The sequence below is a fragment of the Psittacula echo genome (genome assembly GCF_963264785.1).
Source record: "Psittacula echo genome assembly, chromosome: 6".
Classification (NCBI taxonomy): Eukaryota; Metazoa; Chordata; class Aves; order Psittaciformes; family Psittacidae; genus Psittacula; species Psittacula echo.
The window spans coordinates 34,973,268-34,991,578 of NC_137743.1; the positions used below are offsets into that span (position 1 = coordinate 34,973,268).

The following is an 18,311-nucleotide window of genomic DNA, read 5'->3' on the forward strand; positions in this document are numbered from 1 at the left end:
GAGAGGAAGCCAATGTGTGGAAAAGCAGAAAAACCTTTTCGCAAAGCTTCCTGGTGTTAAACCAGTAGTGTAAGGACCTGTATAACTCTGGAGTGGGCCTTCTGAGTCACCTGGTTCCTACAGGCAAATATGAAATAATCCCGTTCACAGATATAGCAAGGTCCCTTCTGCTTCCCTGCAAATATCAGAGTAGATCTCCTTGACTTCTTACTTGGTTGTGCTTGAAGGGGTCTGAGCTTTCCTGTGGGCTTGAAAGAAGATTTAAACATAACTAGAGAGGAAGTTGGGGATCAGAAGAAGGTATCATTGAGATGCGTGTCCAGGAACGCCTGTTTTCGCTGGTTCCCACTGGTAAGCCAGGCCGTTTGTGTTGCAGGAGATGCTATGTAGCCAGTGTTTTATTGATTCTGGGTGTTTTCCACAGGCAAGTAACAGTTTCCTTTGGGAAATACAAGCCCTAGAGTGGAGGCGGAGTGACTGAAGAAAGATTTCTCAGTTGCTTTTTCTATTAAGGTTACATTTACAAACATCTTATAAAGGCTATCCGTGTTTTAAAAGGAATCGGTTTTCATAGGCATTTGGAATTTTAAAAAGGCCAGAGTTTGATTATAACTATCTATAATTCAGTACTGAGATGTTTTTAATCTCATCTGCAGTAAACTACTCATAAGGTGCTGATAACATCTATTTATATTTTTTGTTTTTATAATATACCTAAATTTATATACATTATGGCCTCATCTCCTAATGTCAGCTGCTATCATGAACCCTCAAAATGTGTCAGATGAGTATTTCAGAAGTGTACTGTAATATGTGTGGTTTTTTTTTTTATTTTTAATTTTTGTATTTTTTAACTGAGAGTTGAAAGAAAAGAATATTTTTCCCTGGGCCATCCCTGGGGTATGGGCACATGATTGAGTAGCTCAGCTAATGCAGTTGATATTAGTGCTTAATACTGAGAAGTCCTGCCTTCAAGTGCCAAGGGGTTAGTAAATCACTGAATTTTCATAAACAGCACTGTTCGTTACATTTTGTTGCAGAATGTCTTTCTTGCTGTAGTGTGTCTTGAGTGTTACTGCATGTGGATAATAAGGGAAAAGCTGAAATGTAAAATTGGAGCAAAATGCTGCATGGCTGTAAGTCACTAAACTTCACTTTTATTCAGATCTAAAATAAGATGAATAACTAAGCCGCTGACTTACTCATTTGTGTAGGTCATGAAAGTTTAAAAAAGTGCTGCAAGTATTTAAAATTAATCCCAGGAATCAGAGGAATTTTATACGCCCTGTGTGACACATTGCAAATGGTACAGTAGTCTTTTATTTTGTACAGCATCTTTCATACAGGTTATAATAGAAAGGGTTTTACTGAATTGCTGTTAATAATAAATAACTAAATAATTGAAACAGTTAAGTACTGACAAAGAGGAAAAGCTGCATTTTGGCTGAGATGTAGCAGTAGATACAGGGCAAGCATAAGGGGAGACGCTTCCAAGAAGCAGGGGAGTAGGCAGTTATGCTAACTTCATAGAATCATAGAATAGTTAGGGTTGGAAAGGACCTTCAGATCACCTAGTTCCAAGCTCCCTGCCATGGGCGAGGACTCCTCACACTAAACCATGTCACCCAAGGCCTCATCCAACCTGGCCTTGAACACTGCCAAGGATGGAGCATTCACAGCTTCCCTGGGCAACCCATTCCAGTGCCTCACCACCCTAACAGTAAAGAACTTCCTCCTTATATCCAATCTAAACTTCCCCTGTTTAAGTTTTAACCTGTTATCCCTTGTTCTATCACTACACTCGCTAATGAAGAGTCCATCCCCAGAATCCTTGTAGGCCTCCTTCAGATACTGGAAGGCTGCTATGAGGTCTCCACGCAGCCTTCTCTTCTCCAGGCTGAACAGCCTCAACTTTCTCAGCCTGTCTCCATACGGGAGGTGCTCCAGTCCCGTGATCATCCTCATGGCCCTCCTCTGGACTTGTTCCAACAGTTCCATGTCCTTTTTCTGTTGAGGACACCAGAACTGCACACAATACTCCAAGTGAGGTCTCACGAGAGCAGAGTAGAGGGGCAGGATCACCTCCTTCAATCTGCTGGCTAGTTCCTAGGTTATTCTGTTTGAAATAAATTACTAACAGAATACTCTATTTAACTGATTGATGATCTTGTCCTACATTTGCAGATTAGTACATAGCTACAGGGACAGAATAATTGTGGAAGATGCTTATTGTTGAATGAATTCTCAGATGATGAAATGGTTGCAATTAAGCTAAATGTCACATTAAACAGAGCATAATTATTGTAGCAAACCTTATTAAGCAATAACATACTTATTAAGCAGCTCTTACTAGGATTCCTGTTCTAGGTTTGATGTTTACTGGTGTTTATTTTTGTCTGTAATATGTAATTATTATCTGAAAAGCCTGCTTGCCTTCTGCTTGTGACACCTGTGTGTCAAAGAGCAGATGTCACTGTATTCTTTCACACATAAGTATTGCATAGCTGTAGGTATGTCTCACACAGGTAGGAAAAGCAAATCAGTGCATGTTACATCAAATAAACTACAATTGCTCTATTATTGCATGCTTTAATGGGATTAGAGAAGCTGTATGGGATGATAGTAGAGTACTCTTTCTGGCTGATAAAAGATGGCAAACAGATCAATGTGTAGCTTTTCTTTATTATTTTATGTTGATTAATTAATCCCTTTCATGTCATTATCACTTATAGTGTTATAGATGTCTTTAAGAGACAGTAGGATGTCTTTGTTTACAGTTTTCTATAAACAAAGACATCCCACTGTCTCTTACAATTTTTATTTAAGTCAATTTTTGGAAACAGTGATTTGATTTAATTTCTTGTTAGCTTGGTTGACTAACAGATCTATTTGTGCTGTTGCGTATTCCTTGGTATTTTGCGGATCTCCATGCTATTTTTTAGTGAAGAACTTTTTTGGCATCCTAGTGGACAAAGCCTTACTTTCAGTTAGATGCTCCTTTATAGAGTAATCTGGATTGGAAGGGACCATGGGAGGTCATCTTGTTGAACCTCCTGCTCAGAACAGATTCAACATTGAATTCACACCAGGTTTCTCAGAGCTTTGTTCAGTTTGGATATTGCAAATCTCCAAGGATGAGATTCTGCTGTCCATTGGGGCAGCCGCTCCAGGAGTTATCCTCATAGTGATGAGGTTTTCCACTTCATCCAGCTGGGACCCCCCTGGTTTCTGCATACATTCATGGTCTCTCCTCCCACCTGAGTCTTGCTGTGATGAGATCAAACATCCATCCAGTATTGGAGCAGTTTACAATAGTCAGGAGACAGACAATATCAATCCTTTATCTTCATCTTTGTGTACTTTTTGTAGACAGACCACTGTGTAATGGTATTTAATTTTGTTCAGTCTTTAATAACCAATGGCGTCTCATTTTATATTGGGAGTTTGTAAAGCATCTTTCTGAAGTTTGGGCTTGTGATGCCTAAATTCCAATGGGTTTTTAATAAAACGTAGTTAATATTATTTTTCACATTGTGCCAAGGTGTTTCTTTTAATTGACTCAGATTCATTTTAGGGAATGTGTAAATTTAACATGACTCTTTTAAAAATAATTAAATTCTAATTACAAAGCAGACTATTGAATAGGAAGTATTTACATCCTTCTCATTTAAGATACTGAACAGGATATTTAACCAAGCAGTGAAACATTGTGGGTAAGTTTACTGCTGCATCCTGAAGAGATCATCAGGAAGTGAAAAAAATCCATAGGATCAGGTTTTGCATCTGATTCTTAACCTTATTTTTCATGCTTCCTTTTTCGGTATGCCAAGAGCATTAGTTTTTAGCACATTTGCCAGAGAATAATTGCAATTTGTGATGTATCTAATGATAGTGTAATTACTTACGAGTCTTCGCTTCCTTTTTTCCTTTCGGTGATTTTTCATTCTAAATTCATATTTGACATTATATAATGGCCACATCTTGCTTCTGGCTTCTTCTGCGTCTCTCTCTATCCTCGTAATGTAAGGATTGGTAAATCTGCAGGTAGTACATGGAGTAGCTCATGAGCAACACCCAGAAATGCATTAAAAATATGAGCATGACAATTTCTGTAGAGTAGTGAAAGAGTAGTGGTAGGTGTTGTGAGTATAATTTGGCCAGCCCTCTGCTGAAACTGCTTTGTATTACTCCATGGGAGAGTTTAATGCTGTCTGCCGTCCTAAGTAGTAGATACTTATTTGGTGCAATGTGTTTCAAGGTCCTGTTGATGAGTAAAATACTGTTATACAAAATGCTGAAGTGAAACAATATTATTCTTGAATTTTTGCTTTAAAAGCAAACTGGTGAAACCCAAACTTTTCCTGTGCTGAAACTTCCACATATCAAAAAACTAAACTGCCTTTGCTGAGGAGAAATAAAGCTGAAATAAGCAAATGGTACAATAATGTCACAATGCAAAGTCTTTGTGGTAGTTACTTTCTGTTAATACAAAGCCACCTAGTACTTGGGGTTTGAATTTTGGCTATTATTTTTAGTAAGATGACAGTACATACATAATCCGATGTCTGGTTTTGAATCTTGCTGGTGTTTTGTATGAGGAAATTGTTTTAGAGGGAAATGAAGTATCAAGGCTGAACGTTTAAATTGTCAATGGACCTCTTCATGTAACTGAATTTAAAAAGCATATTTAAAGATACATTTTTTTGAATATTCATTTTTTAAGCACAGTGGATTCTGTTGAAAGCCTGTCGTTAGTGTAGTACGGCTTGTAGAGCACATTATAGTTTGATGCAACCTTTTTCCATTCAAAATACATGACACAACTGAGTTATTACCTTGGTCTGATATCTTTTGGTGTGAAACACAGGCATAAAAGGGACAATGTTTTTTCACATAGCCTGAAGGATTCAACAAAAGCTGTAGCTGTCTAAACCCTGACGACTCTGAAAACCCCCTTGCCCTCTGCATGTCCACCATGGAGAAGGTGCCAGCCTGAGTTACAGTCCTGGCCTTTAGGATGAGGGGAGGAGGAGCTCCCACAGAAGGGACATGGCAAGAAGAGGAGAAGCTTGGCTATATCCAATTCCTATTTACTTTCCTCCTTTATTAACAATGAAAAAGGAACACGTTTTTTTTTTTTCCTTTTTTTTTTTTTTTCTTTTTTTCTTTTTATTACACTTTGTCAAGCTCCTGGCTCTGGAGGATTAACTCCTCTATTCATGAAGAAAGAACAATGGGATTACCAACAAAACCACCATCAGGTGAATGAAATAGCTGATATTATAATTGCAGCCATTATAGGACTATTTTTGGGGTTTATGCGTGTATTTGGTTTTGTAGTGTAAGCACATAAATATTTGGTAGTTTTAGAATCAATTTTAGATAACTTGACTGGAGTAACTTTTCTTAATCTAAATTGACCTACTTATTGCAAGTTCATTTTCTGCGAAATAGATATAGAATATATATATATAGAATATATATATAATATATATAGATATAGATAGAAATGCGAAAGATAGGGTAGTTGCAGTGTATTTTCAAGTAAGAATTACGTATGCAGTGTTTGTACTGAGCAAAATTGCTCTGTTGTGAGATATTGGAAAGTTTTTAAACTCAGGAATGAGATGGGGCCCTCTTGAGACATGATCATCAGAATCCCTTAAATATGTTAAAGTTTGGCCAGAGTGTTTTATTCTAGCTTTTCTCTTCAGTTTGCAAGTGATTTTGTACTTTATAGCCATCAGATTATTTTTTTGACTTGGTGGATTTTTGTTGAATAATACTGTCACAGAAAAATCTTTCTATTTAGCCATATGTGATTACATTCACCTGCAAATCCTCAAATAAGATTCATCTGATTACATATGTTCATGTGCTCTGCAACTAAAAATGACATCACTGTGTTTAATTTTGTTTTAATTTCTCTTCCCGAGCTTCACCACCTCATACAGTGCCATGTACTGGAAATGGAAAAGACTTGCTCGATGTACATTTCAGGCTAATAGAGAAGCTGATGCATATGAGGTGCCTTGTCTGCTATTGAGGCTCTGCTCTCAGAGCAGAACCCTGTGACACCTATCCTGCAGTACATACCCTATCATGCCTAGTTAGTTCCTCTATTTTGAGCCCCTATTAAGTATGCTTTTATTTTCATAGTATTTATCCTCACTGTTTTATCCTTGCAGATGATGATTCAGCTGCTTCCCAGTGCAGTTTATTCCATTGACTAATTGCTCTATTAAGGCTGTTTTCCTCTTATCTAACTTGACTTCCTTTTCCTATTAGATTATTGTTCCTTTATGATCATTTTATATTCATTTGTACAAGTGAAATTAAGTATTCATGTTTCCTAAGGATTTGGGATGCATTTTAATGCTACAGAAATGTGCCTGGCCTGCCTTTAATTTGAGATGATATGGGGCATTTTCTTTTGTCTTTCTTCCCTGCAAGTTTCTCTGAGTGGTGTAGTGATGTGGCTACACTGGATGAGAAATTACTTGTAGCCTTTAGGAAGCATTTAACCAATTTTAGGGACCAGCTGGTAGTTATTTACTTTTTAATGCACAGCAGGGTGTGCTTTGGATGCTACTGGACATCCATCAAGACAGCTCTGTGGCAGGAGTATTGCATAGCATTTCTCAACACCTCCTCCTTTGCAGGTCACTGGGGCCGGTGTGTGGGTGACTGTGGCTCGGGGGGCATTCGGAGTCGGGCCATCTGGTGCACCCATGTGGAGGGCTGGACAACGTACCACGCAAACTGTAACCAGAAGGACAAGCCTGAAAGCCAGAGGAGGTGCTTTAAAATCTGTGACTGGCACCTGGAGCTGTTCGAGTGGGAGGTTTCGGCATGGGACAGGTGTGGGCTCATCTCCTCTGCTGGTGGTGAGGTGGGAGCCAGGGCTTGTGTCACCGCGCAGCACGGGCTGCAGCGCCGGAGCGTCCACTGCCTCCAGAAGCTCAACAGAACCATTGTTCCCAATGAAATATGTGAGTATTTCACACCGCAGCCACCTGCTGAGCAAGCCTGCCTGGTGCCCTGCCCACGGGACTGTGTTGTGTCTGAGTTCTCTGGCTGGTCAGAGTGCGGCACAGGCTGTGCCAAGAGCTTGCAGCACCGGACACGGGCGGTCATTGCTCCTCCTCTCTACGGGGGTGCCCCATGCCCAAATCTCACCGAATCTAGAGCCTGCAGCACTCCTGCCTGTCCTCTCGGGGAGGAGGAACACACCTACAGCCTCCGAGTGGGACCCTGGGGTGAATGCCAGCTGCCCCATCCTAAAGACATTGACCTGGCGGGGAGGACTATGCCTGATTTGGGTGCAGACTCTGGAGAGCCAAGCACATCTGGACTTCAAGGCTATAAACCCCACCACCATCCCAGGGAGGTGGAGATCGGTTACCAGACCAGGCAGGTCAGGTGTGTAAGGAGTGATGGAAAAAATGCAGCGCTGAGGTAAGGGTGCTTTGTCTTCTATTTCATCCCCAGTGGATTTGTTTGATGGAGTACTTGCTCTGCATGGCAGCACCACAGCAAACATGCTCCCATTCCTGAGTTCTTAATGCAAATTTTTATGTGCTTTCTTTATGGTCTTTTTGTTTGTTTGTTTGTTAATTTAATTCCCTTCTTGTAAAGCTAGCATATGCTGAATATTTGGCATTCTTCTACGAATTGTTACTGTTTAATTCAGTTTATGTTTTTAATAATTCTCTTACGGTTTTTTGTTGTTGTTGTTGTTGTTTTGAAGAAACGTCGAGAAAATGGAAATATATATCACTTTGTACTGTTGCTGAGCCCTGGCTGTGGGAGAGGGAGGTTTACTTCTCAGTCATGTACTGCATATATTTGTCAGAAGAGGCTAAAATTGCACCAGATTAAACTCCTTCATTCTTACAAATCACCACTGGATAAAATAAGTCTTAAAAGTTTGGCCTTGAGAGTTTACTAAAACATGTTTCTTGGAAAGATAGAATAGTGAGCAAACCTGTGATTGTCTCCTGCTTAATGAGTCTTCCTCTCTGGGTGTAACCCTTGGATGCTGATACAAGATAGGTGACTTGCATGTCTGTCCTTGGTAGTGGTTGTTGATTTGTGTCCCTGTATGTTCTTTCTAATAATTTCTCTTAGTAGGTTGCTTTGCTATAATTCAGATGTGAAAGTTACAGTAATGGGCAGCAAATAATCACGGAATCATTAGGGTTGGAAGGGACCTCTAGAGATCATCCCCCCCTGCCAAGACAGGACCTAGGGCAGATTACAAATGGACACGTCTAGGCAGGTTTTGAATGTCTCCAGAGAGGGAGACTCCACAAACCTCCCTGGGCAACCTGTTCCAGTGCTCTGCCACCCTCAATGTAAAGAACTGCCTCTTCTTGTTGAGGTGAAGCTTCTTGTATTTTAGTTTATGGCCTCCTCGTCCTGTTGCTGGGCACCACTGAAAATCGCATTTAAATTTAAGCTCTCTAAGCTTTGGTATTTCACCTCCGGTCGGATTTCTTAGAATCATAGAGTGGTTTGGGTTGGAAGGTACCTTAAAGATCATCTAGTTCTAACCCCTTGGCCTTCTGCTACACCAGGTTGCTCAAAGCCCTGTCCAACCTGGCCTTGAACACTTCCAGGGATGGAGCACCCAGTTTCTCAAGGCAACCTGTTCCAGTGCCTCACCACCCTCACTGTGAAGAACTTCTTTCTTATATATAATCTACATCCTTCTTACGCTGCGGACCAGAGAGCAGTACTCCAGGTGGAGTCTCATGAGAGCGGAGGGAGAGAATCACCTCCCTTGACCTCCTTTTGATGCAGCCCAGGATATGGTTGTCTTTCTGGGCTGTGAGTGCACATTGCTGGGTTATGTTGACCTTCCCATCACCATCAACCAACACCCCCTCAGGGCTGCTCTCAATCCATTCCCTGACCAGCCTGTATTTGTGCTTGAGATTGCCCTGACCAATGTGCAGGGTCTTGCACTTGGCCTTGTTGAACTTCATGATGTTTGCATGGGCCCATCTCTTCAGCCTGCCAAGGTGCCTCTGAATGGCATCCTTTCCCTACAGCAGGTCGACTGCACCACACAGCTTGGTGTCATTGGCAGACTTGCTGAGAGTGCGCTCAACCCCACTGTCCATGTTGCTGATGAAGATGTTAAACAGCACCAGTCCCAGTACTGACCTCTGAGGAACACCACTTTTCAGTGGTCTTCACTTGGATATCAAGCTGTTGACTACAACTCTTGGAGTGCGATCATCCAGCCAATTCCTTATCCACAGAGTAGTCCATCCATCAGATCCATGCCTCTCCAGTTTAGAGACAAGGATGTCTTGTGGGACAATGTCATATGCTTTGCACAAGCCCGCGTACATGACGTCAGTCATTCTTCCCTTATCCAGCAATGCTGTAACCCCACTGTAGAAGGCCATCAAATTTGTCAGGCACGATTTGCACTTAGTGAAGCCCTGTTGACTGTCACCAATCATCTCCTTCTTTCCCATGTATCTTAGCATAGTTTCCAGGAGGATCTGCTCCATGATTATGCTGGGCACGGAGATAAGACTGACTGACCTGTAGTTCCCTGCGTCCTTTATTCCCTTTTTAAAAATGGGTGTTATGTTTCCCCTTTTCCAGTCAGTGGGAACATCAGTGGACTGCCACAATTTCTCGAATAATATGAGCAGTAGCTTAAGCACTTCACCTTCCAGTTTTCTCAGGATGGAAGTGCCTAATCCATGGAGGGGGATGCATCTCATCAGGTCCCACAGACCTGTGCACCTTCAGGCTCCTGGAAAGGTGCCAGGATTTATACATGACTGAGAAACTGAGTTCTGACAAAGTCAAGATTTCTGGAGAACTTTCTGTGTTCTGTTTTTCAAGGATATTAGAAGTTCTTGAAAAATCCTGCTCCTGAATTTTGCAGAAATCAATCTATTTCTCAGTAATCTATACCTCCTAGCACCTGCACAAGCTCAAATGACAGAGAAAAGGGGCTATTTTACGTCCAGCTCTCCACCCCTGTTAGTGCCTGCAGTGGTTTTTGCACACATACTGAGGTGAAAATATACATTCTAGCCTTTCTCTTACCCCCTCCTATTACACCTGTGGTAAAGTGCAGATTTTTTCTTACTGGTTGGAAGAAAGTCAAGCTTTGTGAACTTTTCCAGCAGTTTCTAACATCTTGACTTTATTACTTGTCTCTAAATATATGCTGATTCTAAATATACAGATTTTATGCTCATGTAGCTGCTTGACTTTAATGGAGTCACCTGTGATTTATGCTGCTGTGCAACCAGCAGCAGGTTTATGTCTGCTAACACTTGTTAGCTGTTCTTCTGACGCTTGTATCTCATTCCTTATCGGAGGCTCTGGGAAGGGGATTCTCATTTTGTTAAAATTTCCCTTGCTCTGCCCTCACACACTCACTGCTGTATTTCTGTAAGAATGGGGAATGGAAGACACTGTATGTTTCTATAGGTATTTTCTTTTTGTTGTATTCCTGTGTGAGTTATTTGCTGAATTTCTGGATGATAATGCAGAAGGTCCCAGGAGCTTTAGTTTTAGTGACTCTACTGCTGATCAAGTTGTCTCCTTCCCTGCTCCTTTCTGGGTTTTTTCTTGCTGATGTAGCCCCCTTTTGGGGAGTGTTTAGGTCCATTAGCGGCCTCCTGACAGACTTTTCATGCTGAGGCTGTGTCTCAGATCTACTACAGAGAAAGCTGAGTCTGACCCATCCCTTACTCCAAATACAAGAGAAAAGCATATCAATTGAATAGAGCGCAATTGGTCATGTCATGTTACAGGGTCGAGATGGTCACACACTTTTCCTTTCTCTTTTTGCACCTAAAATCCAAACCTAAAAATCCAGCGTAAAATCCAGTCTGTGTTTAGTTTCAGGGCTGGAGTGTCACTGATACCAAATATGCCTGACAATGACTCCCTTTAAGCCTTAAGGTAATGACCTCCATGTTCTGTTGTGCAGCGTATTTGCTGCCATTCTTCTTAAGAATGGACCCGATCTTGCAGATGTTGCTTTACATGAGCAATTATATTTTGGCTACTGATAAAGAAGAGTAAATGTATTTGCATAACCCTGTAGCAGGGTTTGGCAGGCAGCCCAGCGTCTGCAGTAAAGCTGGGAAGAAGCACCTTGTTTGTGCTTTTTCATTTTCTTGGCCGAGGTTTCCTATTTCAGCTAACACCATCGAGTCAGTACCAATGAGAGATATAAATTCAATATATGGAAAAATGAGGCAAAAGAGAGGAATATCTGAAGATGTGCTTTAACAGCGGGCTCTGAGCTGCTGGTTTGCCAGGGCTTTGCCATCAACCCTGCCTGCTGCCGCTGCCTGATCCTTGAAGGAAAGTGGTAGATATTGGGAGTGGTCAGCTAACTAGCCCCTGAGTGATCCAAGCCATGTGAGGACAGGAACCGTCTGCTCATCTCACCTCCTAATTTATAATACAATGGCAAAGATGCTTAATTAATTATCAAGGTTGCTTAGTTTGCTGGTGTCTAATCTCAGGGTTGTGAAGCAGCCAGCAAGGATTGCAAGCAGCAGTAGCAGCCACCATGCTCACTGTCAGGCGAGGGTTCCTGGTGTGCTCCTCAGCATGGCAGACAGTACTTTGCCAAAAATTGGATTTTGGTGGGCTTGAGTGCAGACTTCTTTTTAAAGACTAAAATATTGAACATGTTTTCTTATGGACCAATTTCTTATGGATGTCAGATTGCTGGCAGGACATTCATTTTGGCCTCTTTGCTAACAAGTTTGTGATTGATGGGAATGGCAGATGGAGTGTCCTTTCTCTTGTGAATTAGGTGGCAGTGGTGGGAAATGTGCCTGAGGTTTGTTTTCAGTTTTTTTTGCTCTATCCCTGTCCATCAGTTTCGTAGCCCCATCATAGAAGGCCACCAAACTGGTCAGGCAGGATTTCCCCTTAGTGAAGCCATGCTGGCTGTCACCAAGCACCTCCTTGTTTTTCATGTGCCTTAGCATGCCTTCCAGGAGAATCTGCTCCAAGATTTTGCCAGGCACAGAGGTGAGACTGACTGCTCTGTAATTCCCCAGGTCATCCATTTTCCCCTTCTTGAAAATGGGGGTTATATTTCCCTTTTTCCAGTCGTCAGGAATTTCACCCGACTGCCATGAATTTTCAAGTATGATGGCCAGTGGCTTAGCAACTTAATACGCCACCTAAATTATGCCATCAAACCCTGCAAAAAGGATTCTTTGGTTTTACACTGGACCCTCAGGTAGAAGCCAAAGAATTGTCTGCGTTATAAGGAGAATATTTTTTGCATTTAAATAAGCGGTCTGATGAAGATCTTTGTGTCTGTACCAACCTTAACAGTGCAAGCAAAAATCCTAGCAATTTTAAAGGTAAAACTTGTAAGCAGTAGTTACTTGGAGAGGAGCACAAGCATGTGGAAAATTGGATATGCTGTATCAGGGAAACAGAGCTGGGAAATGTTTTTTCAGTTTAGAGGTTCAACATTAGTCAAAATGGAAGAAAAAGGGAAAAAAAGAAGAAGAAGGGAAGGACAGACTTTTTTGAAAACACTTGAAGACAACTGAAGAGCAGAACATCAATAGATCTCAAGAGGTTCATTTCTGCTCAGAAAAAAATTTGGTGTAGAAATTTATATTTGTGAAAATAAAAGGGGTAACATCAAAATAGAATGATTTTATGGATCTGATTTGAAGCTCTTAAAGACTATTTTAAAATTCATATAGAATTCAGATTTCATTCTATTTCAGAAAAAAGTTTGTTTTGCATTATATCTCATATCCAGTAACAAATTCAAGCATAAGCACTTCAATATATTTAAAAATAATAACAAAAAAAAAACCCTCTGGAAAAGTTGCAAGAAATGAATGTGTGCTAGAACTTCTGCTCTTTTAGCTTTTCTGTCTTGTCACAGTTGTGACAAAACTTCTGCATAGTGAGACAAAGTTAGTTAGGTTAGACATTAAATTGTAATTTAGGGAAACGAATGCTCATAGCTAGACCTTGAACTCCTAAATAAATTTACCTCGTTTTCTAACCTGATGTGTATGCTCACTAAGCATACTGAGAAGTTAATCAGGTTTAGGGTTTTATTATTATTATTATTATAATTATTATTATTATTATTATATGGATTAGCAGTCCTTTTAGATATGTATTTCTTAAACTCTTCATTCTATGTATAAGATGACAGCAGTAATATAATAGAGTTGGATTTGAGTTTGTTTACTTTTGCCTTTGTAAGTGGAAAATTTAGGTCAAACTCACTCAAGGAATAACCCATCCGACAAGGCTGAGGTAGAGCAGCATTCAGCTCTTTTGTTTGCCTCTATAATTTGAATTTCCGTTGCCCATTTCCTAGTGTATTGTACTTAACCTCTGTGCTGTTGTATGTTTATAGGAAAAAATTATTTGCAGTTTCTAGTGTTGACATTCTTCTATTCTCTGGATTAATACAAAATTTTGCATTCCAGAAGTGGAAACACTCTGCTGTAATGTGCTATTTGATGGTTGTGATTCTGATCTGGAAGAGGAGATGTGTGTTCACATTCCTCCCAACAAATGTAGGAATCAAGCCCCAGTGCTCAGGCTTGCAGATAAATTCCTGAGCTATTGGATAAGGAGATTTTATTTTCTAGTGTTTTTTTAAAGTTTAGTTTCTCATTTCCTTTGCTTTTATTAAAATAACCTAAAAAAAAAAGAACACTGACTGCTTTTTTAATTTCAATAAGTAAGATTTTAGAAGGTGTCCAATAATAATTGGGCTTTTTTCTTCTGTTTACAAATTGTGCTAAAAGCCATCTGCTTCTGTAGCTTTAATATCTCAGTGTCTGCCTAAGTAGTGCAAATATAAGTCAACATTTCTTTTTAGTTGAAATACAGAATTTGGTGTGGTAAGTTTTGGAGATACCAAAACTTAGACATCTTAAACACCAAGCCCTATGTTTGTTTGGATTATAAGTCTCCCAGCAACCTTTCCCTTTGTCAGTTGTATGGCAGGCAAATATCCCTCATCTTCTGTACCACACTGGTGCAGAAGGGGCCAGTATTTTTTCTGCCAAAGAAGCCTCCACTGCATAATTATCTAAAATAGCCTTGACAGCCCTTGAGGACCCTAAAATACGTTATGAATTCTTGAAAGTATGCCTGTTAACACTGACTGTCAGAAGGGAAAAATTGTTTCAATGCTGCTAGAAACATGGCAAAATTGTATCCATTGTTAGACCCTAATATTATTAGCCAATTGCAAAAAGCAGGTAGTGTTTATTCCAGCAGCATGTAAAGTTGGGTCATTAATAACAGAATAGGAGATGACTTTAGGAAAGGGGAAAAAATATGTGTTATTATCAAGTGTATCTTAGCTGACTTCAAGATTTTCTTGCTCTGCAGTGTGTGGGTTTGAGCATGCATTTCCTGGTGAGGCTTGGCACTCCTTAGGAGCCTTCCTGAGCTGCCAGGGCAGAGTCTGGCTGCTGAAGCAATACCCTGCCCTCCTGGTGCTGCCTTCTGTACCAGCAGCATAGGCATGGTGATAGCTTCCTAATGTGTCAAGTTATTTAGGAAATGATCCTTTCAGTATATAAGGTTCAACAATAACCACCTGTCTCTTCCTCTAGTGTAAGGAAAAGCATTTGCGTTTCATTCTGAATGCATTGATATGGTTCCGAAAGAAAACCAGGGGTAATTTTCGTCCTGTGCCCAACCTGATCTAATGATGCACTGCTAGTCGGTCTTCCTCATTTTTCCTGCTGATATATGTGTTTCCACCCATTTCCTTGTGGTGGATGTCATGACTGTGTAGACTATAAGGCATGTAGCATGGATGCACTGACCTGCTGGAAAATTTACCATTTTTTGGGGAGTTGCTTTTTTGTCCAGAACAGAAGGGTGGTGTGTTTCAGCCTGAGACTGCACAGTTACTGTATCTCATGGTGGAGAGTGTGGCTGGAGATGAGGAACAGAGCAGTGCTGCTCTGCTGGTAGCAAGCAGACTGTAGTTACAGAGTCACAGAGGCTGTGGAGCTGCACAGTAGGGAGTGGTATGTGAGGCTGCTTTTTCTCTTCCTCTTCTTGCTTTTCGGCTTGTAGCTGCAGGACTATGCAAGTGTAAAAGAAGCATGAGTAGGCCTCCTTTGGTTTAATGTATATTTTTTAAGTCTGGTTTATTCCTCTTCAATACGTGAGGAAGTAAGAGGGCTCTCTGCCACTTGAGCAAGTTGGGTTGTGAAACAATTCCTGTAGTTTTACAGTATCAATCCAAGAGTGTAACATAGGAAAAAGTATCAATCACATAAGCACCCTAGTATATCACAGTTATAAGATTTGACTCCCAAGAAGATCTAACCTGATACATTAATACATGGAAAGTTAGTTTAAAAAACACGGCTTACATAGTATTTCCTGTCCCCAAGACCTCTGTCATCTCCCTGCCAGTTTGAATACAGCTACAACAGTGCAAATACACATCTGGTTTGTGGCCTGCAGTCAGAGAGCATCTTGCATGTCTGGGCTTTATCTGTGTTAGATTGTCCTAAATACACTTGCAACATGAAAGGCTGTGTCTGAATTTCATGCAAAAGCATGTTTTTACATTTGTCTTTGTGTTGCTCAGTGTCACAATTAATTTGACTTCGAGGCTCTGAATGAGTAGGTACAAGTTAATTAGATTTTCTTTCTGTCAGGCAGTTGCATGTAATTCTCCCTCAAAAACTTACTTGAGCAGAAAGTGGAAATTGCCAGCTCCATCTTGTTCACCTTTAGGTCAACAAAGTTATTTCTTTAGCCTTTTATAGTAGGAGCAGTAGAGGGATTTTCAGGAAAACAAACAGCTGTTCAGTCTCGGAATGCTTCAAAGCCTTTCGCAAAAAGGTAAGGATGGTCGCTGTCTTTTGCAGAGAGGGTGTCAGTGTAGGTTTAAATCCATCAGGAGAGGTGTTGTGGGTATTGTCTTGCTAACTGGGGGTAGCGATATTAATTTTAAAGGAGACCCCAAATCAGATTTTTCAAGGCTTCATTTTGTTTGGTATTTCAGTAAAGATCAGGCAAGGCTCAAGTCTCCTTTGCAGTGCTGAAACCCCCAAAATGGATTTGTGTTTTTGTACTGGTTACTGACTGCAAAGTTCTGGTCACTTTTTAAAATGCGACATCTGTTACCCTCCATGTTATGTTCTAGATAAACTCTAGTTTTCTAGTACCATAAATTAGAACAGCAATTTGTCTGTGCTACTATTTTATCTACTTAAAATGAGGGGGAATTCTTGTTTCTTGTTAATGTTGTGGCATGGGTGGCTCGCCCGATAACTGTTGAAAAAGTATTAAAAGGGAAGTAAAGTTACCGTTCATGTGACTCCACCTAACCTAATGTTCCAAACAAGAGTCTAGATCCTTGGGTTAGTAAATACAGTTATAATGATTATTACTTTTCAGTCCTTGGTTCGCTAGTATTGATGTTTTGTATCAGAGGCAGCTTTGCAATCAGTTGCATTTGACATGTAACAGAAGAGTGAGACAGCTTTTAGAGTTGTAAGCAAGAATAATTTCATTTTGAGGAGGCTATATCACAGGCTGTTTCTACTTTATGAAGTTGTTAACATTCAGTAAATTCATCCTCACAGCACCTGTGAGATTAATGAGTTTTATTCTGGTGAAGAAACTAAACCAAAAAATTGGTTTTTAAATTTATTTTGAAGCATAAATTTAAGCCAATAAATGCTGTATGTTACTGGTAGCTGAGGACCTGGTCAAATTTTATGAAGTATCCATGGACATATTCATATTGACCTTTGTGAAAACAGGACCCATTTCTAGACTTGTGGAGAAGCGAATGAATGTCTTTTATCTTCTCTGATACCCCTATGAGACTGCCCAGCAATCCTGAAATGATTGCCCCAGTCTGTTTCCTTTAGAGGAAGTTCAGTTAGTCAAACTGTGCTGTAAGTAGTACTAAATGAGGTAATAGCTGGTTCCCTGGCAGTGGCTCTGGATTTCACACCTTTTAAGTGTACCTGTATTTGCTCCTTACAGTTGGCAAAAGCCTGACTGTGAGCAACTGGAGGCTGGAGAATACAAGTTTAGAGAGAGTTCACACTGTGAGTTCATGTATGGTCTTAATTTTAGAGGCCAATTTGCATCATCCACTAGGCAGAAATCAGAAAATCCTGGTTCCTTTTCCCTACTGACTCCTTCTTTTCAGGTTTCTTGGGGGTTATTTTTTGCCCTGTCCCATCCTTCGTGGTGCTTCAGTGCTACCTCTGCTTGTACATCTCTCAGTCCTCTTTTGGAATATCCTCTCCTGCTCTGTTATGTCAGCTATCTCAGGTTTTTGAGAGACAAGAGGGGATTTTTTGTGATTTTGGAGGATGAGTGATGACTGTGGTTGAGCTCTGACTGGGGTGAGGTGGAGCAGCAGAATCCATGCTCTGCGGGGTCCTTACCATTGTCTGCTAGGTGGAAGAACCATCAGCTGGCTGAGACTGAAGTGGAGGAGCAGCAAAGGATGGTGGCTTTAGTCTGGAGGTTTGTCTTCACCCAGAAATATTTCCTATGTTTGTCATAACTTTCTGTATTATGAAAAACTATTGTAACTTTGGAACTCTTAAAAAAAATATTCTGGGACTTTTTATCTTGATACTAAACCTCAACAGTTGACAGCTCTTAAAATTTAGTTTTCAGCTGTATTGGGCCTTACGTGGTGTATGTCTTGGTGTGTTACAGAATGAGTGAGGATCATGTCCTAATGTCAGCAGGAGTAATTGAGTCCCAAAAAATACAGCCTGAATACAAACTGCAGCATTGCTGGCTCTCTGGTGGTTTGTCAGGCTTGAAAACCCTCTGACCTTGTTTGACGGCATTTGTTTGATAACAGCCTCACAGAACCAACACCTTTCTTATTAGTGTGTGACTAATTATTTTTTAAAAGAGCAGAGTTGCTCCACAGGACATGCTGACACCTGGATGGATGGATGGACATGCTAGTCGCGTGCGTGGGATGATGGAGATGGTTATCAGTGGCAGTATTTCTCTTGGGCTTGGCTTTCATTTTCTGTCTTGGATAAATTGTGACATTGTAACTGTACAGGAGTAAATAAAATGCCTTTTGCATCTGTTTTAACTTGAAATAAATGAAATATATTATTTGCAAACTACTCAGCGTGCAAGATTGCACCCAGAACTCCCTGGAAATGCGTTCTGTGCACTGCATTGCAGCTTTTCTACTTACATTGTACTGGTGTTGATGCAGGTTGTCTGATTTACCCCAAATGAGCATGGATTTCTCCTTTGGGAGTTTGGCTTGAAAAAAAAAAACCAAC

At 40.6% G+C, this 18,311-nt stretch overlaps 1 protein-coding gene across 1 annotated transcript in view; it reads left to right on the top strand.

Annotated features, from left to right (window-relative positions):
* Positions 1–18,311, top strand: part of THSD7B (thrombospondin type 1 domain containing 7B) — a gene marked incomplete at both ends in the record, with an annotated part of 281,668 nt that overhangs the window by 52,367 nt on the left and 210,990 nt on the right. The window contains one exon of the mRNA XM_080620490.1: positions 6,663–7,458. Within this exon, the coding sequence (XP_080476616.1) occupies positions 6,663–7,458 (796 nt within the window). The remainder of the gene's footprint in view (positions 1–6,662; positions 7,459–18,311) is intronic.